Raw genomic sequence first — 26,471 nt, 5'->3', positions numbered from 1 at the left:
AACTTGTTTGCGTGAACCACTCAAAAACTTGTGTGCATGACAGATAGTCATCTTTGTACATTACCTTGAGAAAATCCTAAATTTCTGTCGCAGATTTTCCCAGTGTGAAGAGGAATTTTATTCTGATACGCTGTTCCATTTTAACACTACACATTTTTCCGAAGGAGCACAGATGCACGGTCTACCTCGTCCAAAGGCCACGGTGGAACTGAGGGACTTGCACCCTGGGCAATCACTCATTCGATAGGCAAGGTATTATGGTATACACGAATGCATTAAGTGACCTTTACACACTCATTGTTTGCTTTTTTTTTTTTTTTTTTTTACTAGCTACATTTCACATCTTTAAGAGGACAGACTATAATATATAGTGAAATATGAAATGCATAGGATCTGCGAACCCAAGTAACAATTGTTTTGAAGGCATGCAAAAGAAGGGAATTAAGCTTTGTTACTGTTTTAAGAAGTAATGACATCACAAACTCACTTGTTTTTTTTTCTTTTTCAGAAAAAAAAAAAATCAAAGGATAATTGAAGAAAAAGCAAACAGCGTTGTGTAATCAAACCGAAAGCACATCCTGTCACTTTCTTCTGGTAATAGTTTCGGAATAGATTTACTAATTTCAGTAAGGTTTTCTTGACACACAAACAACGTAATTACTAAAACCACACTGAAATTGATAAATTTATTCTGAAATTACACGAAAAAATTACATTTCTGCTTTCGACTCTTATTTATATTACAAGCAAAAAGAAAATGCTTGTCCAAACGCTAAGATTTTCTATTGCCTATTACAAGTCACTCCTAGATATAAACGTTCACTATAATAATAATAATAATAATAATAATACAATTGCTCCTGCTGCAATATTTTCCAGTGAGCAAATTCTGTTATCTGAAGAACGTTGAAACAGATTAAACTTTGCATGTACTATTAACAATTTATATACTATTAACCAGGTCAAACCAGGTAATAGAAAAATGTCTTAAATGCGCATGAACTTTCTTCTTTCAATATTTGCGGCGTAAATTATTACTACGATGTTAGAAATCATTTTAAACTGATGATTCATTCTCTTGTATTACCGTCTTCGAATGTACTTTAGGAGTAGACTAATTTTATTTAGTGTGAATTGGATAAATATTCGCACAACACTGCACATAATTTTTATTGGTCTGTTGACGTTCTAAGCGCTGAAAAACTGTGTCTCTAGTAGGAAATGTTTATTTCCTTTTAATTTGTACCACCATGCTGGATCCTATTTTCAAAACTAGATAGATCAAAACTAACAATAACTACGGACATCTCTTCTGAAGTCTTCAAAACTAAATTTTGGAAGCCTCACTTGTTTGTGTATTATACAAACATATAATACTTGAGTCAATTAAGTACTCTAATATACTACTTACTGCTACTAACTTTTACTGTCTATTCCATTCATTCCTTTTATGCTGCTCGAACTTACTAACATAATAGTTAATGGTTCACGAGTAACACGCAGAAGTTGCATCAGGTGTATCTTCAGTGATCTTCCCCGGTGGGTCATTTCTATATACTTAACGTTTTTACTTATTTTACTCCTATTTTAATCGTCCACACAAGGCGCGAGAGGAGTGCCAAAAGTTTAGAAGTGTAAGGAATTTTCAGGATCAAAACTTAAGTTTTTTTTTAAGAGCAAAAAAAAAAAAAAAAAAAGTACAATTTTTATGCACTTTTAGATTTTTAATCTGTAACAAATACTGACAAACAAATCAAAGTAATAATACTTTCTTTATATTTACTAACCGTGTTTACGATTAACAAGGCTTTTTTTTTTCGAATAAATTTTGGTTTTTACAAAGTATGGGAAGTCTTATAGAACATAAGACTATGTCTGTCTGTCTGTAGACAGATATCGCAACAAAAACATTCAACGATTTGTTAAGTAGATTCAGTATCCCAGGATGGAGATTTTATCTCCACCTTTATTCCTCTATTGAAATTAGAAGTAGATATCTATTATTATTTTGGTTTCAATATTATACACAGAGCAAGAAATAGTTTTTGATATATATATATATATATATATATATATATATATATATATTCCGAGTTTCTCAAGAACAGGTCCCATCTTCAACCTTACTGAAACCTAAAGTTATACATTTACAAGTTTCAGATACTGGAAGCCCCACAGTTTTGAAAGCCTACCATAGTTTCACCATGTGACACGAAATCTACATAAGACTATATGTATTTCTTGCTGTTATGCTTCATTTTCAAATACAAGAATTTGATTTTATATTATCGTCACAAGACTTGCTATTATGGCACAAGTAAAACATAGATTTTCCTGTTTTGGCAGCGTTCCACTGGCTACTGTCAAAGTTAAGGTAAGAAATGTACGATCGTAATTTACCACTATGTCATTTCTTTGTTTCCTTACTGACATATCGGTTAACAAAGTTAGGAATGAAAGCAATGTAAAAATGAATATATCCATTATTTTCAAAGTAAGCTCTTTCAGTTTTAAGTTACTTATTAACTGAACTACCATCTTACTTTAATGTTTATCAACGCTTTGCTGCTGTACTTGAAGCAGCGACTACTAGTAATAGTAATAGTAATGTTATTTGCAATAACGCAATAAGAACAGAAGTAAAATCTATATATTTAGTCAGAAATCAAACAAGCTTCTGGGGATACCATTTCCTGAAAATTTAATAACAATGTTCATTTATTATTGATCTTTTAATATCTGATTTTACATACAGTACTAACAACGATATTCTATAAGCATCTTCATACAACACATTCAAACTCCCAGAAAACTTTCATATAATCTCTCCCTCCTATTTACATGCATTACAGTTTCTATTTTTATCCAAGTCAGCTGAAATATTTGACCCCATCTCTTTTTTTAAAAAAAAGTATTTACAAGATAATATTTCCGATGTGACAGCCCAAGGCACGCAGACACTTTCTAACTGAAATGCACTAAGTCCGGGGTGGGAGTTCACAAGAATACGAGTAATGAAAATTAAACTTCAGAAATTCTTGCGAGGTTCTGGGCGTAAGACATGGAACATGAAGTACTACAGGTAGACCATCACTGTTTTACTATAAAACAACGTCAAAATTGAATAGTAGGTCTGCGAATTGTATCCTCAACTTTGATGATGTACAGCTCAATAAACGCAATGTACCTTGAAAAATACTATTCTCGATAATGAATTTTGAACAATGGAATTTTATTGTCATTCATCTTTTTTTTTTTTCTCTCCAGATTTCAAAACTGTTCAAATGTGGTATACAGGGTGGCCCAAAAGTAAGTATACAGTTCTGTACTGATCAGCTCATTGCGTATCATTTCTTATTGTTACATATTGCACATTGCATATCATCCATCATGTAGACTTAGTTTCTTTATTATTTGTTCTACATGCGTTTTTACTTATATCTTAAGTTCGGAAGAGCGGAAGCAAATAAACCCATAATCTAGAACGTTATGCTTGATCAACGCAGGGGTGTATACCTACTTTTGGGCCACCCTCTATAGCTTGACATGAACATCTTCACTAACATTGTAAAAAATGGGGGGAAAAAAATAATAAAACTTTATTCAATAGTTTTCTGCATAGTGTACTCAATGTTTGTGACTCCTCAAGTAAAATTCACTTATTTCAGAAATATTACCGCTTCATTTTGTAGAACATTTTTAGATTTACGGGTGCTACATTCTTTATATTTTTTTTTTATTTTGCTTCTTGTTTTACACTTATTTCGAAGAAATCGAGAAAACAAAATTGTGAATTTTACTTCGATAAACTTCATTGAACATTGTAACTACTCAACTCATTCACCAGATATTAATCAGAGCATAAGTACTACTACCGGATAAGAATGTTTAAGGCTTACTGTAGCGTTATTAGCAGATTTTTAATCAATATCGTCGAAAAACTCTACTCAAATAGGTCCGTTCATTTCTTCTATAGATGAAATAAGTACGTATGGTATGCAAATATGACATTTTACTCCCGAGTTAACTAATCTTTATGGCTTACAAATTACAAAATTTCTCTTTAGCGTACGTTCAATACACTGTTTGTAAAACTTACTGAATTAAGTAGTCTTATTCACCGGAACAGCTGAGATGTCACACTGGGAAAGCTGTACTTATTAGAGCCAAAAAGTCTAAACGCTGGTAGAGTGCAGGAGCAGCTGCGCTTTTTAAAATGAAACTAAATATTCTGCATACGAATTACACTAATACTGATTCAATCTCTTCGTATATTATTATTATTACCGTATTAAAGAGTTTTCCTATTTAGTGAAACATGTACGAGAAGGAGCTTGTCCCCAGCGGTACACTATGCTCCAAAAAAAATTATTACAGCCGAATGAATTTTCTTAATACAATTTTACGCAATTAAACATGTACTAAGTAGAACTTATCTGAAGACAGCAGCTGTTAGAATGATTTGTATGTTCACATTGTAGTATCATGCAGTAAAATTTATAACTAATTTGTCAAGATATGGCAGAGAAAAAGACCATTTTAATAAAATACGGCAAGAGTGGTGTTACGTTCTCAGCCTCCTCATCTTGCCTTTGGCTTAAAAATAGTAATCATGGAAGAAACTGGCGAATTCTCTTTTTCAGCTATTCATTTATAAATCCGTTATTCCTATCAATGATTTTGTTCTTCCACTAACCCTTTCACCTATGAATCCATTCTGTAAAGGCTTTATAGACATTTCGGCACCGATGAAGGCACAGTTTCGATGCTGAAACGTTTCACAGGAATTTAATATTTTATTGTAACTGAATAAAACCTCAAAATATCAACGTAGTAGTAATTTTAATAATTATCATTTGTTTATTATTATTATTTTACAGTGTCGAGTAACTGAATTACTCTCTTAAGATTAAGCTTACAGACCTCTTTAACGCACGCCCTCTCCGCTGAATACCAAAGTACCTACTCAAAATACACAGTAAATATCAGGTATTAGAGCAATATGGTATGAACGTACTAAATAGCGGTTATCCGACTGGCTTATTCGTATTTACTGTTAAGTTATATTGCTGAACTTCAGTTTAAACTGTATAAAATGGAAATCTGTTCACACCGGAAACAAAACGCGGCACAAGCTTAAGTTTCACTGTATCATGGAAGTTATTTTGTTCTACGTTTTGTTCTTCCCTTATTAAAATATTCCCCAGCATTTACGAGTCTTTGAACGCAATGTAACAACGTAATACAATAACAGTAAATCTATGGGGAAATTTTTATAACGAATACGCATCACACATAATACTGGTCTGAATGAGCGCTCAGAATCAGTTTCTTAAAACTGAATATAACTTATTTCTACGAACTTCAACCTTAGTTGCTGTCAACAATTTGTTACTGGAATAGTTGCATTAGTTTTAGCAGGTTCCACAACAAAACCTGTTTGTGTTTTGAAACGTCTGAGAAATTGATATAAAAACTAAATAGACACTAAAATCGTTTCAAATGATTCAGGTTTACCTCCGTAAAAACTTTACTAAGTACAAAAAACGTATACTTGTATATTGATCCTATGACAGTATAAAACACTGCAATGATAGAAACTACTTTTTTGATACTATACAGATCAAAACGCTAGAAATCGAACATATCGGATGATCCTTTCCAAACTGCGTGAATAACTGCTTCTATATTTTTTAATTTTTACTACGTTAAACTCAGCATTTTAAAGAGAGAAAATATTTTTAGTAAGTTTAGTAAGCATGAAAATGTGTAAGAACAGCCTAATTTAATAATAACTGCTATGCAAAAACGAAAATTTCTGAAGAATTTTAAACGCTGTTCATTATTCATTTGTTATTGTAATGATTAGTGAACAGAGGAAATTTTGATCAACTTAGTGGAAGCAACTATCTAGTGTTCTTGGCGAGACGGATTTAACATCTGCGCCAGTATAAAACACCTCTTTGGAGGTGAACTTCAAGACTTCAATTGTAGAATTTAAGTTTTCAGGATCATTTGTACAGCTGGAAGTATTGTTGTTTCAACACTAGATTTTGTTTTACCGTTAACATATCCAAATAAACTAACCAATTTGAAATTCGTAACGGCACATAATGTAACCCAGACAATTTACTTCAATTATTGGTAAGAGGAAATTAGTACCGCTGTACAGAAACATTATGTTTAGTATCCTTACCCAATTGTAATTCCTTACCTTCTTTACCATTAGTTTCTAAAGATGATAAAAGAGTTATTTTCCTTTTTATTTATTTATTTTTAAAATTTAGCAATAGAAATAACAACAAATTAAGTATTTCCTTATGGTTATTTTAGGCCAACCACTCATCAAATCTATTAGCTTTCATCGCGCTTTTCGAACAATTAAAAAAAAAAAAAAAAAATCGTTTCTGAACATTTTGTAAATAGCGGACAGCGTTGTCGGTCATTTTTAGAGAAAAAACACTGTTTTTTCAATGTTAATATTTAAATATCTAGCCCAAATATTATCCTATCCCTTTAACGTAGAAATATTCTTATGTTCCTTTTAACTTAAATAAATAAATAAAATCAATCACAACGTATAGTAAAACCTGAACAGTTCGTTACGAGTATTTCTTTAGTTCTAAATCAATGTGGTTATTTTCAAACATGTTTTAATGTATTTTCTAACTTGTATTACAAACAAATTAGATTTTCTAATATTACTTTTAATACACGTAAGTTAATATACATACACAATATACATTTTAACATCTGTTTACTAAAACTTACTATCAACATTAGGAACTACAACATAGTATCATATTTTCTTGTTATGGCCATACAGAACTTGAAGATTACTCGATAACAGAGGGAGTACTAGACCCGATAGCAGCTTGTAACTGATATAAATAGTATTGACCACCCAATACATGAAGTATTCTTTGTTAAACATCCAGTATTAGTACACAAAACAGTCTTTTGCTAGCCCTATAAAACATATGACACCCGATAAATTTCGTGCCATTTTCCTTCACTCCAAAATCATTTTAAGATAAAAAGCAGTATTAAAGTTTGGAGAACACAGTGCGCTACACTATCAAACAGTGCTAAGAGTTTCGGACGTTATTTTTGAACTGAAACTAGAACAGTTTAAAAAACCCTTACTGTACTGGGAAGTTCTACAGCACTATGTTCGCCAAATATTAATACTGTCCCTTCTGCAGCTATTTGAAAAAAGAATTTTAAAAATAGCACGAACTTTGCTCCAAGCAACTCTTTACCCACTGACATTTACACTAAACATTCCTTATTAATTATTGTTTTCTCATCCAAAACTGCTATTCTATAAAATGCTAATCGAAATAATGTGTCATGTCATGTCATATACATATCTTGTTGGAACACTTAATAAGAAAAACCGGTCTACGTCCCAGAGCGCCTGGCAGGCGAGTATGATACCAATGGGTTACGTATAAGTACCACTGGGTCGAAACATATTACTACTTTAATCACCGTCCAAAAGTCCATCTCAGACAAGCTGCTGAGGTCTCTTCTCTTTTCTATGGTATCTACTCTGGTGAACCCACAAACTGTTTTTGGTACGGTAGACTTTATTACAAATTCTACACCAAGCTGCATTCAGCGGTTGAATATGCATTTGCCGAACATGCCTCCATAGGGTTTCATTGTTACGAAGCCTTTTACCACATTTATTACAAGTGTATCTATCACGTACGGAAGCCCCTTCCTCAGATGACGCAAAGTACGATTGTTTTATGGATTCTCTGGTTAGTGAAACTGTTTCTTGCATCAGGAAAGACTGGTCAACTTGCTGAGTCATTGCCAGTGACTGTCCTCCACCTAATGAAAGAAACAGCCACATTAGGGGGTTGCTTTGGTCAAACATTAAGCATGTGACATTTAACTACAGAACACAATGTCTCTAAGCAATACACCAAACTATACAGTATGTAACAATTATATAACCGTCTTATCAGGGCTTTAAAATTTACCTTCATCTACTAGCTATATACATGGATTATTTGTACCGAAGAGGCATATATCAACAGTTACCTATTCGACTTCAGGGAAAGAACTGATTTTAAATCATAATTGGTTCTTTTGTCTATTTCTGAGTTTTTCAACAGTAAAACCTGTATGTTAGCCACCATCGGTTCCACTGAAAAATGGCTCAGGAAAATAAGTGTGACTGGTGTATTTTTAGAATAGGATTTCTGGTATTATTTGATGTAAAATAAGTAATAACGATCGAAAAATAGCAAATGAGTTAATAAATTTATTCATGGTGGTTCATAATAGACGTATTTCTTTTGTTCTTTTTGGCACATATGCATATTCTAATGTTGTAGTTAACTACTTCTTGTTAATGAGTTACAAGTGTTTCCCTCGGAGCAGATGTTTTGAGAAAATCTTAAGGGAATTCATATCTCAAAACCTCCGCTACCTTTCGACAAGCCGTAAGGTGGCAATACGTAGTTGCAAATTAAGATAGTTAGCCTTAACCATGAGAATATCCCGGAATTACTAAAGCTCCCCTGATGAAAGGAGCAGATATAGCTAATGGTTTTCCCAAAACAGACAAGGTAAACAAATACGTAAAACTATTTCCTGAATTTCTGTACGTGCCTTTTCTTATTTACATCTTCCTTCACCGCCTCTATCAGGGTAGTATTCTGGCCACTGACCGCCAAGAACAAATCTTATGAATCCATGCTTCTTTGTCTCCAGTCACAAATACAGAACATTTGCCTCTCATATGTGAATACAAAAAGAGTTAAGAAAAGCAAAAAACGGTATTTTGCGTGGCCAAGATACGCAGGTTAAATCGATCATTATTATCATAGGGTAAACACTGCTTCAATGCGGCCAACTTCCAAGATAGACAAGCGGCCAATTTAGAGAGTAATGAATGTCTTATGGGAAAATGCAGGTTCAAGATGAATCATGCCAAGATGAGCAGGTGGCCAAGATGACAGGTTTTACTGTACTCCACAAGTCCCTTTACAGGACATAGCACACATCCCCTGCTATGAATTTACTTTCTTGAACGGGATCAATCTGATTCTACAAAACACCATTGACAATAATGCTATGTCACAGCATATTGAAGTGTTCTAAAATAATACTTCAAAAACCTTTGTACGTCAACTTCAAATCATGATCAGTATGTAATCAAAAACTAATCCATCAGTTCAAACTCCTATAACGTCCATAGTAATGGATGGGTCCCAAAGACATGAGTATATTATGGAATTCATAAGGATTGAGTTTTGCGTTCATTTATAAACAGTATCATGAAAGAGAGAAACACACTTTTTCTTTAAACTTCCGAAAGGAGATTTTAAGGGAGAACAAATCGAAGATAGGGTAAGGAAACTCATTTACATGAAGACAAAAGTAAAACACACACTGCTCTGCGTTTTCTGTACATAGCAGAAGTATTGTTTGGAACCGGAAACGTAAGTTTAGGAATCTTGCACTTAGGTTAAGAACGTCAACCTGTCTGGTACCCAGAGCAATTTAAAGATGGCGCACCGACTTGAACATTACTTCAAGGAGGATATGTGCGGTGTTATTAGTTTTTTTTTTATGGGCCAAGGACAAAACCATTTGACATTCATCAAGAATTAGTGAAGTGGTGCAATGACAGAAATAGCAGATCAGCAACGACCACCACTGACAGGAATGTGTGTGACGTCGATGTGATGATTCGTGAAGACAGAAGAGTGCGGTTTCATGACAGATATGCACTGCAAATCTCCTATGGTTCAGTGAGGAATATCGTTCATGACCAACTTGGCTTCAGGAAAGTATGTGAGCGTTGGATGCCAAAACATCTGGTAAGGGAATCTGTAGCAACATTCCCTTGCACAGGGCATGGACGATTTAGTGTCACGTTGGAATGCATATCTGGACCGCAATGGATCCTATATCGAATGTTACTGTGATACCAAGTGTCGAACATGATCCATTTTCACATATTTATCTCTGCATGTTTTTCAGTAAATCGAAAATTCACCTTACTTTTTGATACAACTTTGTACTAATGAAAAACTTAAAACTATTTGTACTGGAGAGGCCCCCCCCCCCCTCCGCTCTCAAGCGAATCCTGAAATGATGCTGTGTTGAGTTATAATATTATTGAGTGATTGTTGTGAAATTACGTATAAAAATATATCAAAATCAAATAGATCCAAGTATTGCTTCACCGACTTCGAAAAAGTCTAATAATGTTATTAAATGTCTGCGAGGCGACTAACTTCAGTTTTTCGTTCTAGCCAAATAAAGCATTATAGCCTAGTAAAATTTCTCAGTGATTACAGGTTTCTATTGCAGTACTGTGATTCGGTTGAATGCAAAAAATCCCTCAAACGGAATTGAATATGATCCTAAGTTCTTTGACTTCGGATTTTATTCTATTGAGTTGAAATTAATTTGTATTAAAAAGAGTATCTTTTAGTTGGACTTACGCTGCAATATTATGCAAGGTAATAGCCCTTTGAACACAGATGCCGACAAAAAAATAAAATAAAAATAAAAAATTAAAAAATAAAGTGAACTTGGGATGTTTCAGAATTCAGATCCTAAATTGATTCACAGCGCAATGTGCAGAAAACCTAATCAGGTAGCTTCAGTCAAGATCAGATTTCATAGGTAATATTTATATCCGAGTTTTTGTAATTCGATCAGAGGAAAATTAATTAATCTCTTTAAAAACAATGTAGAACGACAGAAAAATAAGCAAAATTAATAAACAGAGGTTGCTCGTTAGTAGCTATGACTGACTCTTCTTGCAGTCATCATGAGCGGGATCCTCAGCCAGCTATTTCTGTATTCACACTAAGACTTTCTGCTCGCTGCCTTTATGAGTAACACTCCTGACAACTCATAACAAAACATTATTATTAATTTAGACACTTTACAAACTGGGACATTTTTTTTAGTAATATGTGTATTAACAATAGTAATAATAATAATTACCCTGATCTTTTATAATGTTATTCACACTATTCGCGATCTATTTTAAAGGTGTTGCCAGTTTCTAAAATTCTTTATTAATTCTTCACGCGCATTGATAGAATAGTTTGACTTTGAAGTTTTGTTATCCTTTTTAGGATCTAGAACTGAACGTCACTAACAGAGTTATTCTTGGGAACTGAAGGTTCATATGTTACAAGACTTGAGGGAAAAAATTATTGACTCGTTTGATTTTTAAGACCTCTAAATTTAAAAAAATAAAATAAAATAAAATAAAAAATACTATAAATTGTAAGTCTATCAACATGGGTACATAGAAAGAATAGAACATAAAAAAAAAACAATGAAAAAATACTTTCCCTACTATCGACTAAAACAGTGATCGCTAAATCGTCGATTGCGAGCTACTAATAGCTCGCGGAGACATCTTCGGTAGATCGCGTTAACGTTCTGGTTGGCTAACCTTGATATGCAAGCTTATTGGCAATAAATAAATTACAATACAGCAATAAACAATAAATATATTTTTTTTTAAATGGTAGTTCATTTCCTTGGTAGCTCACAAGCTTCGTAAGTTTTGCGTCCACTGGACTAGAATATGCACAGGGGATAAGAGTGAGCAAATAAATGCAACAGCATTTTCTAACGTATTTTTGTAACATTTTATAAGTTAATTCCTCTATACATTTTAAAATAACAGTTCTTCTTATGTTAAAAATTGCAATATGACGTTCTAATCAGAGATCTCATTAATAATGAATGGGCGTGAGAGGACAGACATTACGATAATTTAAGAAAAAACTCAACATTCGTCCTCAAAACAACTGTTTAATAATTCGGTACGTTTCGAGCTCATCCGTGGCTTTATCTATCCACACAATCTATCAACCTATCAACATGAACTCACAATAACTTAATCTTTTTCTTCCTAAATTATCATAGATATCTAATACAGGGTGTCTACTAAAATTCCACAATGAAATTTCGTGACCTCTTCTTTACCGAATCATAAAATTTCCTAACATTTTCAAGAGCGAATTAGGCCGAATTTTCTTTCATGCGATAGAAACGTACTTTGCTTGCCATTTGGTAGCGTCTAAAGCCGACCATAGACATTGCTGGTGGTGAATTTTGACGTTTTATAGAATAAAATTTTCTAACCTGTACTTACTTTTGCACAGTAAAAAAAAGCTAAATTTTGTGACTTTCATGACCGTTTTCTGATTTCGTGACTTTTTCGTGACCGATAGACACCCTGTAATATTAATTCAATGGAACTACAGATCTCAAATCACTTTTTGGCATGTAAAACGAAGGTAGACTAATTGGCCAATTTTGTGAGCATCACATATATCCATAAGATTTTACCGTAATAGCTGTCTTACATACACAGATGTCACCCCTCAACGCTCTGAATTTCTTTATCCTTTGAATATGAGAAAAACCAAGGTATCTTGAAGACTTTTTTTTTTTAATTACAATTAAAATATCATATTCACTTAAGATTACTTGAAAAAATTCAGAATAATTCTAACAAAGTAAATTCACAAAGACGAAACATTCTAAACTCTGTCAAGTAGAGCATCATTTGCTTCAGGTCTGTTCTTACTGATCATTCTGAACTTACTCCATCAGATTTATAATGGATTACTACTTTCTTGTCGTCCTATATTAACTTTTGAAATGTGTTGACTGATGTGAGAGAAAATGTTTACTACATAGGTAAGTAAACTTACCCTACTAACGCTTTAAATTAACTCAATTTATCTTACGCTTTGAAATTATAAACTTAGTTCACGCCAAATTATTTAGCATCAAGGTCTTGAGATTGCCTCAGTTATATACACTAGTGTACAGTCAGAAACAATATTAAGTATAGGTTGTAGCTATCTTTTCTTATACCTCCAACTTATACTTAATATTGTTTCTCACTATACAACTATAGAAGGTAGATAAAAATCCAATGATTAAGCCGCACCTTAATATATATATATATCTGAACAGAAATGGACGCTATAGAATTTGGTTACCAAAATTATAAGTCTGCGATTGTTTTCTGAAATACTGTAATCAGATTAAGATCACTTTAGCATCTCTATAAAATACATATCAAAAATATTTTAGTAAATTATGTAAGTCTTCAGCAATTTATTGAAAAAAAAAAATACTATTAATCGCATAATCATGGGAACGGGATATTTTAATTTTAAAGCAAACAGTGTTTATGTTCAAACATTAAAGGTGGTATATAAAAGCTCTCGGGAAGATTGTTTTCCACAGAAGAATATCCAATGTAATCTTCTGAAGAATAATCCAATGTAATGTTCACTCTCATAATTATAACAACTTCAGTTTATATGAATGCACACACACACACACATAGTATTGTCCAATATGTTTGGTTAGAACTGCAACAATAATCCTACTTGGGGTCTCGATATTGATCCGTGTCTAAACTAAGTAGATTCAAGCTTGTTTTGTGTCGTCTATGTATTTCATCCTGCCAGATGAATGTGTATGAAAGCAGTTTACTTATTGTATTATTTAATCGTGTGGCGGTAAGTTTTGTACAGTCCGCAGCGAAAAACCTGCAACATGAGCATGTAAGTTTATTGTGAAACGACGAAGTCTTTTGCTCCAAAATAAGTGTGCAGGGCAGGAAGCCGAGGTTTCTCTTGGTGTGATTCGTGCCACTTAGATGTTATGATGATTCCCAGCGCTGTTAGGCGTAGTTTCATAATAAACTTACATGCTCATGTTGCAAGTTTTTTGCTGCGGACTGTACCAACGCTGCTTAACTGTCGCAGAAAACAATGCTGCTGAAATAATAAATTGCAAATGCAGCGTACGGAGACGAAACATTACACTATCTCGATGAAACATTTCCCCGCTAGTAGACACGATTACGTGAGAGTATGGAAGATACCAAGGGAATTCATGTAAGTAAACAATTCAGGAAGTTCATCACTGTAGAAACAACACTGTCATTATATTCTATCCTATATCGAGTCAATGTAACCTGGATTGTTATTACAAATCTCCTTTAACGCTGAGTTCTGGTCTTATTGTCAAATATTACAGCTGGTCTTTGACCATACTTGACAGTCTTTCTTATAAAGTCTTATTATAAAACTTTTGTCATTTTCCCCACTTTAATAAGAAATTTTAAAACAAGTTTCTCCGTTGACGACAAGTTTTTTTTTTTTTCAACACCGAGTATATCTCCAAACATGAAAGCAAGAAAGCAGTGTCACATGTACACCACGTAAACGTGTTTGGTTTGTACGGCCTATTTTCTCAATGCTGAACGCACCACTTCCGGTTTTAGTAGAGAGATAAGAGGAGATGGAATAAGTTTGGTTCACTAAATTAACTGCAGAAAACGGCTTCTCGCTATTTACTATCGTTTTCACTCTATAGTTATCAATGTTAAAAATCGGAAGTGGTTGATTTTTGCTACTTCCGGTATGAATAAAAGGCTTATAGAGATGATACCTATTCTTAGAATGCTAAACTGACAAATCTAGCAAATTTGGTATCTCTTATCGTTTTTGCTCTGTGTAAATAAATATTGAAACTTAAGTTCTAGTAGATTTCTAGCACTTCCGGTGTAGAGTTAAGGAGATGAAATGTGTTCTTGGGACGCTTAATCGATTGCAAGAAACCCTCTCCTCGCTCGTTTTTACTCTTTAGTGATCGTTAAAAACGGAAACACCTGATTCCAACCACTTCCGGTTTGGATATAACCTCCATCAATGAATTCCATTCCAATTTTTTTTACCTTCTACATCCTAGCCAAACTTCGTGATCTATCAAGTAATTCTTGAGATATATTGTTTTCCGAACGCACATATTATATATATATATATATATATATATATATATATAGACAGACCGTAATATATAAAGCAGTTTTGGTAAGCCAAACTCTTTAATAAAAAATGAAAAAGTCTTATAAATTTGTTATCAGAGGCTGTCCACTGAACTCAGAAGGGAAAATTATCAAAAGAACAGAACAGGCGAAATTTGACGCTACAGCCATCTACGTATAATAATGATTTTACAAAATAAAATAATTACATGTCCTTTGAGTATTGAAACAAGTTTTCGAATTTAAAAAGGTAGAGAAATACTGCAAGTGGCTGAAGCGATAAAACAATGATACTGGGCAAAATGAAATTTTACTTAGAATTTTAAATAAACCAGCAACCAATTTTCAAATCTATTCGATACACGACAGGAATAACTATGCTCAAAAATTCTTACTATAAATTTATGTTAGTTACAATATCTTGTACGGATTATATCATTTTCCGCCATTAATCTTTGTATTTTATTCTTGAATTAGTATTTATTTGTTAACTACACACAAATATTTCAATTTATTTATCTTTTCTATATTATTACTGTTATTGATTATGGTGTTTTCTTGGAGAGGCCTCTGTTACCATGTATACTTCGTATTGTCTCCACACTGCAACAATTTCTTTACACGTTGCCAGGGCATTTATGTTTTCCTCCTCTGAACCTTATCTTCTATCACATCAATATCCTCCCCTGGGGCCGCTGTGCCTTAGTGGTAGAGCGTTCACATCTGGTGCATGGGCCTCCGAGTTCAAACCCTGCACCCACCAAGGGAACTTTGTAGTGGACAAACACCGTGTGCGTGGGTTTTCTCGGGGTTCTCCCGTTTCCTCCCACTTTCTTCATTCCATCATTTCCTTCATTTCTCATTATCACAGTCTCCTTTAGCCTAGCCGGTATAATCGTGGGACGCAAAACTCAAAAATTTCATTTCAATATCCTCCCATTAAATTTCAATCCGGGCTGTCATCCGTGTACGCAAGCTGATTCAATCCATATATATATATATATATATATATATATATATATATATATATATATATATATATATATATATATATATATATATATATATATATATTTCAACTGGAAAAGCACTACACACAAATTTGTCCCGGACAACAAAAGAGTAATGGACGCAACCAACCAGGAAGCTTAGGCAGTTTGCTCGATGTGCTGGACTGAGCTACCAGAATCCGACGACTGATCCAAATGTGATAGCCTGTCTAAACGGGCAACGTTTTGCGTCCATTTCCGAAATCTGAAGAATATGATTAATGCATTAAACAATACAGCAAAGGATTTTGGAATCACTGTTGACCAGCGGTAGAACGCTCACCCCTGACGCGAGGAGCACTGAGTTTAATCCAAGATCATGTGAATTTATAGTGAACAACATCGTGCTGAGTTTGCTAGGGGTTCTTCAGCTTTCTCTCACATTCAAATTCTACCAATCGTTTCAGAATAAATCATATTCACTAATTATCCGTCTCCTTGAGCCTTATGCAGAGTCGTTCTGACGCGTGATTAGTGTCATGCTAAAGAGTTCGACTAACATATGTTTGCTGCAGTAGTCAAGCCTTTAGTATGACGCTAACCATACGTCAAATTGTCTCTGCATAAGGCGGCTTGAGTCTAATGACATAACTGAGAGCCTCAGTAATGTGATTCTTTCAAAAGATGATTTAAACATCATCATTCGAATTATTCTTCCATGTGTCTACCCACACAGGAGAGGCATATGCTGAAGTAAGGTACAACGAAGATATGCCATTAGCAGCAGTTTTATTAGCACGGTCCAACAAATATTAGATACATAGTGTGCAAGACAAGTGCACATTAATTTACCCTGTATCTACAAACTAGTAATGTATTAGAAGAGACATTAGCAGTAAAATTTTCTGGGGAAAAGTTGTGCCGTGACGAACTTTCAATTCTATTTTGAAATCAATTCTGCATCATATGATACCGTTTACGAATGTGTTCACAAGCCTCGTATGTTCCCTTTCTATCAAGATAATGCAAAAAATAAAGGACAATCTACACAGTCGTAATTTTGTTTAATAAGCACAGAATACTCAGTAAAGTTGCCAATGATTCTGAAATTGTCTTTGTTCTTGTTGAGCTCGTCATCTACACACTCATGATGTCAACTGACTTAGCATGGTTCACATTGAAGTTCTGATCTTGATTTCACTAAGTAAGTAAACAAATTTTCCCCTCAACCACCAACATTCATTTATGATCAGATTTAGAAAACAATAATGATCAATCACCATCGTTCCCAGAGCAGTCCATTGCTCTTTTGTTTTTTAAACACACTAAGTTTATTTTCTCACTGTCAATATTTATTGAGTCAAACTTCGTGTATTTGGAATACAATCGAAGTGCCAAACAATAATTATACTCTTACGAAATTTTTTAATATTTCGGTTGCTGAATATAATCAAACATAAACAAGTATATATGTGTTAGAATTTGGCCTGGTGATATTCTTTTTATCTTCTTTGTGATATCTGTATTGATTTTTTTGAAGTGTTCTTCATATCTTTTGCAATCAACTCGAATACTTGTTAACACTGAGCAATAGGATCTCTGAATACTTTCGTGAAATCTGATTACGTTACCACAGACTCTTCTGTGAAATATAGCAATATCCCTGATTTTATATGACCTTCTCTGAATCAAGGTCTGTCTGAACCCCACTTAAAGACTTTGTCCTTGCCTATGGACAGCATCCACAATACTTCAGAAAAAATGTTGGCGTGATTGATAAGCATCCTTCAATGACATGAGAACAATAATTCAGTGATAGGGTCATGCGATATTTAGATCAATCAATCAATATTTTCAAATATTGAAATATCGCTGTTCAAGATATTATTATTTCAATATTTTGATATTCGCTACACTGCTTAGGTTTTGATATTTTGAGTTTTTGTGTCCCTTTGAGAAGCAAGGCTATATGAGACACGTGGACCTTCAAGTTAACGTGGAATCCGAATCATATGAGCTACAACCGAGAACTGAACCCAGATTTCCCCTAAACCTAAAGCGTGTATGCTAACCGCTTAGAACGAGGGAGCTCATTTTAATATTTTGTCGATATTGATATTCAAATATGGATGCTGTACAGACCCAGCTCAAGATATATCATCAACGTAAATATTTCTGGATAACAAGTATAAAATAAAGCCTATGGTAGGCTAGTATTCTGTTCATAATTAAATGGTCATGAATAGTCCTGGAGTATAATACCCTTGAAGCGGTCCCCTTTGCTGGAAGCATTTAAAGAGTATCGTATATTTCTGGATTCAAGACGACGACGACTCCTCATTTTTTAAACAGAGGGCTTTAAAAAATCTACAGCACGTACTGGATATATTTTCAGAACTTACAATAAAACTACCTAAAAATCAAATCAGATACAGACCTCTCTTAGTTTCCCCTCATCGGAAGAGCCCACTAAATCTTGTGTCATTGCGAACGTGATTTTCTTTCAACAGAAAATCGGCCTGTTTCCAACTACATGTAGCGAAAGCAAAACCACCCCATATTTGTGAACGCGAAACTGCGGAGGAAAAAAACTCGTCTTGGATTCAGAAATATCGGTACTTCCACAGTATCGGCCTTCAAAAGTCTTTAAAAGGTGTCCTACCGTATAATTTTCATCAAGCTATCAAATAAAGCTTCATCAAACTTCATCGACACCAACCAGCCACTAAATAAAGAAAATGCTGACAGTTGCCGTAAGATCATGATGAATAACTCAATTATGAAGAGTCAAACTTCGTATCACTAAACAGTTATTATTTTCATCAACAATTTTAGTGTGCACTGACGCATTTGTCGGTAACGTCTAGAAGTTGCTCAATTGTAAACATTTGTAAAGGTTTCTGTGGAACCTTTCCGAGAGAAAAGTAAAACAACCTCACTTCTCAAAACAGTCTTGGGTAAGGAACGATTTATACTCTATAGGGTTATCACTTGTTTTAATGTGTTGTCCTTCCTGAGATTAGAAACTGGAATGAATTGTTAGGTAATTAATCTATGATTATTAAAATTAGTGATTACCTATGAAGGTGCGCCGTACTTTATCGAAAGAGTCGAGTTCATTAGTTTTGAACTGGCCGAAAAGAGAATTACGATTATCAGAAATTTCATTTAAATTTTAACTCACAGGAACAAAAAATTAAAACCAGCGATAAGCCTGTGTACCTTACTTTTTCCCAGAAGCTGAGTTCGTTACGGTTTGGAAAGTGACGCTATTGTACTTTTCTCTCAGAAAGGTTCAACAAGAAGGCAGGAACCCTTTCGTATGTTTCCAGTTTAGCAACCGTTAAAGGTCATCGACAAAAGTGTAAAAGCACACTGAAAACTCTTAAGTACAGGTACTGTGTGACATAAGGACTCTTTTTTTTTTTTTTTTTGGTTAAAAATATATAGTAATACGCACGTAACATTATAATGAAGATAGATAAACCAGCTTAATACTTTATAAATGCTTCTGAAATGAATAAATACACGAAATACTGAAATATCCAACTTTAATTAACCTGATAACTTCGAAGAATGAAGACATTTTTTTTTAATACGAAGCACAGCTTTACACACTTTAAAATTTTTTCAAGTTCTTTCGTCCTCGTAATGTTAGTAAAGGATCTAGAAACATAAATATTTCGTATCACGTTGCCAAGCTAATACAATCGTTGTTTAAGTTTTACAATATTTAATACATTATATCACAAAAAGCTGCTCATACATATTAAACATTTATTTTGAATGTCTAAAAGAAAAATTAACAAGCATTAATTTATATAATTAATTTTATTTGACTAGACTGTTTATTTTGTACGTATATTAAAGGAAAAAAAAACTAGCTAGAAAGTCTTGTATCGTCTAAGTGCTGACACAAACGGTTTTCATTAATGCATAGAGCATTAAACGTACACAAACGAAAAACTCCATGAGATCAAAACAAAGCTTTTGAGATAACATACATCCTTACTAATTTGTAGAAACAAAACCAAATATTTGTTAATCTTTCATGTCTTAAGTGTTCCACACTCCTCTTCCGAATGTGAACCAGTAATATAACGACACTGAAGCATTTTTAATTTTTAGTAACTGCCTGTAACTTTTCCTTCTGGAATACACAGCCGAAGTTTCTGTCGGTTCCCATGGAACTGAGATTTATGAGAAATTAGGCTGCTTCTTGACCCATACATTCTGTGACATATCTCGCACGAGAAACTTCTTCCAATGTTCGGACTGTGAACGTCTTCCAGGTGGCGTTGAAGCGACCAAATACGAGAGAAAGACTTTTGGCAGAGTTTGCAGAAGGGTACTTCTACACACTGTCCCTCTGCAAGGAAACATAAATCTATACTAGTTTCCAATTTCAGATTTTCTTTTCTCTTTTTAACAGATATTGCACCAATCTTTGGTACAACAGCTATCAATTACACTAATGTCTACTTTATTTTCCTTCAATCTACAATGAACTCAAAAGATTTTTTTTAATGGTGGTGCTTCAAGAAATGAACGATTTTATCAGTAACTCAGTTATATTTCTATATGCCAATTATTGCATGTTTTTCCTATGTCACATAAATATTAAGCTAGGTATATAAGACAACATGTTGTGTATGTTTTAGTTCTGTCGTTACAATTCAAGTTCATCTGTCGAGCGAGGGAGAGCAAATATAATGGCCGTGGTGCTTTGCAAATAATAAAGTTTATATGTTCTGAACTAGCTGAGCTGGTAAGTATGTTGTATTAGGGACATAATAGAATACGTTTTATCTGTTCAATTTTTATGCACCTTTATACATAACGTACAGTCGCCTTTCAGAACAAATTTTCTAACAATTTCGGAACTAATACGCCAATTTCAATACAATTTAAGAAATACACGACTGATGAGGAAGTAACCCCCATCTAAAGGATCTCCCATCCTAATCTGCCAACTACATTATCTACAAACTGGCAACACGATCAGACTTTCTATGTCGTCACTCCAGTCTATGTAGGGGTATCTGTGATTTACGGAAGAAACCCGACATGGCGGATATTTGGCGTTGAGTTTCCGCCAGTCAAGCGTTCACATTTCCCTAATTACAGCATTCTATTTTATGTTCAGTGCTGTATGTCAAAACATATGCAATTTCAATACAGATTTACTTAACTTGGAGAATTTAACTTACTGTAAGTGAAAACATACTCAGATTGGTTTATTGAGTATACATGAGACGGAGTTACCTACGTATTTTTACTGTAGTAATGCGATTTAAATCTTTCTATGAGAGTAAAAAATTCAGTTAGTAGAAAAAAAATAACATACTGACATCTCAAAAGAAGCTGCCGAACAAATATTTCAGTATCTATTTTACATGTACCAAAACTGAAGACATCAAAAAATACGTCATACCAAAAATGTTATAGTCTATATATAATATTCTCCTATTTTATGTATCTAAATGAACATAACTATGAGAAGTACGTTAACTTTTCGGCTTTGATATGAACACGTGATAATCAAAACGAAAAAATGATTTTTCTTAATGTCAACCTTAACTTTCTTATGTTCATTCACTTAGCTGTAAGACAGTACAGAGACTAAATGCATCTGAAAACACTTATAGTTTTAAAAATTGAAAATATTTCAACCAACGAGAGGAGTAATCCAACAGATTATTTTAATAACATGTAACAAGTATTATATTTTCATTGGTGGTGATTACAAGTAAATCCATTTTCTACATGTTAAGATCTCCCTTGTAGCCTCATGGTTAGTGAATTCACTTTCGGTATGTTTGTTCGAACTTTACAAGTGTGGGAACATCGTAACTCGGATACAAACACAAAAAGTAATTTGAACCCCATTTTAACAATTTTAACAATCCGTACCTTCGTAACATGTCATACACAATTTTCTAACATACAATGTTAAACCGCCGCAATATTTATTGATATCGCTACACCAAGAAAAACAAACTTATTTTTATTATTGTTTTAAATTTAATAGCATTTTAAATCCCTAGAACAATTTAATGGTAATTATTTCTAAATATGGAAGAAATTAAGTGCATTAACGTAAGTACACAAACAATTAGAAATAATATTTTGTTAGAAAAAGTTTTGCATTATTGCATTTTTTAAAAAAACAAAGTCACACTTGTATTTTTTGTTGCTCTTTTTTTTTACCGTATATGTCCCCATTTTTCTTTAAGTTTTCTTGTTTCATGTACAGATGAACAATACGAAAATTTTGCAAGTTTAACATGCTTCTTCTCACAAAATGCTATGTAACAAGTTACAACTGTTTCCGACGCATGGATTCTTTATTAAAAAACTACTAACTTTCTTCAATAAAGCCATTAACTGATTGATTAATCAGTAATCATAATCATTGCTGATTACTATGTTTCAAACTATATTTCAATAAACTAAATGTATATTTTAATTATTTTGCAACTAATAAAGGAAGCCTGAATACTCAATTGCAATAAGATTAACACTGTATATCCTATTTCTAACATTTTTTTTCCCCCTATTGTCACCTTTACACAACAGCTTCAATTTTAACATTTTTAAAAATCAAATCTAGTAAATTTCAATGTTTTTAACATCTTGATTTTAGTCAATTTTATGGGAGAAAAAGTACTATACTACGAAACATCCCATGTTCAAACATTAGCAGATTTAGTTTTCCTCGCTTTGTAAATAATTTTGTTTCTAAAAAGCACCACGAGAAAATATTCGTAAATCCTTCAATTAACTAAGTTAATTCCAAACAGCATTTTTGAAAACCAATTTTTCATAAAAGATTAGTGACTTGTTTAAAAAGCGTAAAACATTTAAACATACTAACAACTAAAACAGTTATATACTGTAAACTCTACCTAAATTAATGCAAGAACTAGATAACATTACTGGGTGTGTATCTTGAATTCAAGATTCAGTCATACAGAGTCATATGAACAAAAATCAAATTTTCTATAATCAGAATAAGACACACATTTCTACAGATATTAGCAATCCTGTACTTCTGTCAGTTACAAAAAATTAAACTCTACCATTATCAGTTCTCAACTGCTGTAGTTAAAGCTATGTATGTATGTCAGATCTGCATGCAAACATGCATTTTATGGAACATAAGCAGACATATATGAAAAATGTTAATACATTTATCTGCTAGTGAAGTCTTAGCACACTGCCAGTTTTACATTTTTTCCCCGGTTTTACAAATACAAAACAAACAACACCAAGATGATTAAAATGTCCATTTGCTGCACTGATACAAAACCTGCTGACGGCGTCACATTATTCCGCTTTCTCTTCAGGGAACACTTTCAGTTCCTCCTTCATAGTTTTAGTGATTCTGTGATACTGTGACTTGTGACTGATTAGGCTGTTTTGTGACCTGTACACCCTGTGGCATATATCACACATAAAACTTCTCAAGACATTATAATGGGTGTCGGATACATGTCGATGGAGTGACCAAACCCGAGTGAATGTCTTCCGGCACAGTGAGCAGTACGGAATGTCAGTGGGTTGTTGCCTCTCTGCAAGGAGATACAAAGGGAGAGGTACTAACTGTGCCAGATAATACATAGGTTGCTTCTAGTTATTTAACTACGTAAAACATACATACACACACACAATAACATACAAGAAAAACTACGAATAATGTACAACAGTTGAGAACCAACATAATTACATACAGCAAAAGCAAGTACTACTACTCTCCATGAATCTGATTTTGTAATACAATGTAATATTAACTTCCATATTTTCTATACTTCCATTATCATTTGTGATGACATCCACGAAGCCATGAGAAACTAAACAACTGTCAAGGCCGGCCCCTATTGGCTAGAGAAAGACCATCCAAGCCGATGCAGGATCAGATGCCAAGAGGCCTGAGCGCAATGACTGTGTCAAACCCGGAATGATTCTTAAGTTGAACTTTGAATCTGGGGACAACTTATTTATCTCTTAAAAGAGTTTGTCGAGCACATTCCAAAACAGGTTTCAATTCCTTGCCCGGAAGTGGCCCAGCCCCTTCAGAAGTGGAAATATATAGAACAGCTTAATCTATGTCGTACATATCAAAGTGTTCCGCATGACTAGTAGATTAACAGTATAATATGCACTACCCAATTTGGTCCTATATGAAGGTAATAAAACCAAATAATTGATTATTTTACTATAAATACCCTATATTAGTGGGCCTATAAAGTTGAGGAAAGCATATAAATAATACCCAGTGAAAAGTAAGTTATTTGGTATCATAACTAGTATGACTCATTGTTATGGCTAGATGTGACACATTCGGCGTATTATCATGTGACACATCTACTAGTCATGCCGAGCACTTTGATATGTAGGACATATAGGTCAAGCTGTTCTATATCCACCCCGGAAAGGGGCAGGATCACTTCCAGGCAAGGAATTGAAACCTGTTCTGGAACTTGCTCGACAAATCCTTTCAGGAAATATATAGGCTGTCCATGACCTATTCAAGGTTCAACTTTGGAATCATACCGGTCAGTCATAACATTGGAGAGGCCTTTGTTGCTCTGTCTTCTTGTCAATATATGGCCAGCCTAAGGATAAAAGTGGTTAATCAAAGAGTGGACCTTCACTCTTATCAATGACGATGCTTGTACTGTAAGTACTAACAAGAAGAAAGGATTCGCTACATGTTTTTATTTCCATTTACCGTATTTATACTTGTATACTTTTTACGGATTCGTAAATATGACTATTATATAATACTGGAAGTATAAAAGTTAATATTACAGACGATTATACGATAAGACCGTTTAATAATTCATTATCCTCAACATATTTTACGAGTGCAATGAAAACTTTCATCAAAATATTCAAATTATTCTACATCAAATATCTTCATGTAGTTTCTAAACAAGTCACTAGGTTCTTTCTCAGGTTTCAGGATATCAGTTTATTGTTTATAAAATTTCCTTAACTTCCTATACCCTTTAAAAAGGAGAAGTGGAAAAAAAGTTCGTGACAATGATTTAATGTGATCTTCGATGTGATACTTCACACACTTTCGACTGCAGTAAGAATTAACGCAAGAACTAAAAGACGTATGATTTCTGCTGTTTCATCTGCACTAGGGATGCATGAACATTAAATTTTCGAGTATGCTTTACACTAAGGTAATTTTGTTGAGTATATAAAGGATATATACACGTTAGCGGATCAGCACCAAGATCAACAGCAAGCGGATCAGCATATAAAACTCTGACCTACAGCTTAATGTGTGATTACACCTATCTATATTTCCATCAGAAATCGAACGTTGGTCTCCGGAGAATCAGAACAGACTACAAAATCATTTTAATTCTCAATGAAAACAATAATACTTCAAGTTTACGTAAGAACTTTATTCTAGTTACCCGCAGTTCTAGGTATATAACCTTTCGAGATATCCACAAAAAAATCAGCATGATTTCTTTCTATAATAGTTATAAAAAAAAAAAAAAAAAGTCACAGCAACAGAAAGGAAAGGAAGAACATTATCGAAGAAATCGTAAAAAAGAAAAGAAAAAAACGAGGGTGTTCCAATTTTTGTACAGTTTTAATGTTAAGAATCAACGTGTCTGAGAAGAAAACTGCACTAGCGACTTCTAGCATGAAATAAAAATTTCTTTTATTAATGACTACGAACGTATTTATGTAATAGCTTTCTTTATATATATATTTAAAAAAAAAAAAAAAAAAAAAAAAAAAAAAACTGTACGAACATCAGACATCAGGGTGAATTCACAATTTTGTAGAGAACGTCTACAACTGTTGTTGAACACCATTAAAAAGAAAATATTTTTAAAAAATACCTCTGTTCGGATTTGAAATAATCACGAACTATGAACATTAAATCACTTCAATATATATCTCTCAATATATATAAAAAGTGCTGTTTGGGGTTTAGACGAAATCCATTTCATATAAATCGTTATAGTGAAAATCACGTCACCATATACACTCGATAATCATGTCAAAATAGCAGAAGATATTTTGAGCATATTTATTTATATCTATGCCTTAGGACTGTGCAGATTTATATAATTTTACTTCAAAGGTATAACTGTCGTGATGAAGTGACTACTGACCATTAAGTTTCCCATTGAGGAAATTTTCTCAAAATAGGTGGAACCACGCGAAGTGCGCAACAGTGAAATGAAATTTGTCATATAAGGGAGCTTTTCACACGCAGATTACGAATGGTCCATTTATATGGATGCATTCTGGAAATTCTATCTCAAAGAGATGGGAACAGAATTAAACATGGTGGACAAACTGGAAGATATTTTCACGATTCAGTGTAAGTAAAAGGAACGAAAGTTTGTACTTGAGAATTTGAAATGAAATTTAGTATAAGGAGCTTTCTGACAAACAGATTATGAATTTTAAATCCATTTGAAGGAATTATGGAAATTCTATCTGCAGGTATAGAAGTACAGTCAAACCTAGAGGACGAAGTGGGAGAGGCTTTCCGTAACCACTGAACACAGAAAGGAACTAAATTCTAAATAGAGTGGCTTTTTGATACTTATAATACCAATATCCTACTCGCTGGCACGAACTCAGGG

General features: G+C 33.5%; 1 protein-coding gene across 11 annotated transcripts in view; it reads right to left on the bottom strand.

Moving 5' to 3' along the window:
- The window catches only part of br (broad-complex core protein), a 177,150-nt gene that overhangs the window by 77,855 nt on the left and 72,824 nt on the right, over positions 1 to 26,471 (bottom strand). Inside the window, exon 6 of one of the 11 annotated variants that reach the window (XM_081739664.1) lies at positions 2,088 to 7,842. The exons of 8 other annotated variants lie outside the window; for them this stretch is intronic. In XM_081739664.1, the coding sequence (XP_081595790.1) occupies positions 7,511 to 7,842 (332 nt within the window). In that variant the 3' untranslated portion in view covers positions 2,088 to 7,510. 2 more of the 11 variants (XM_081739671.1, XM_081739670.1) reach the window with 2 other exon arrangements.

The sequence above is a fragment of the Thermobia domestica genome, chromosome 15 (assembly GCF_964235325.1).
Source record: "Thermobia domestica chromosome 15, izTheDome1.hap1.1, whole genome shotgun sequence".
Lineage (NCBI taxonomy): Eukaryota > Metazoa > Arthropoda > Insecta > Zygentoma > Lepismatidae > Thermobia > Thermobia domestica.
Note: the sequence above shows the minus strand (reverse complement) of the source record. Positions and strands in the feature narration are given on the sequence as shown.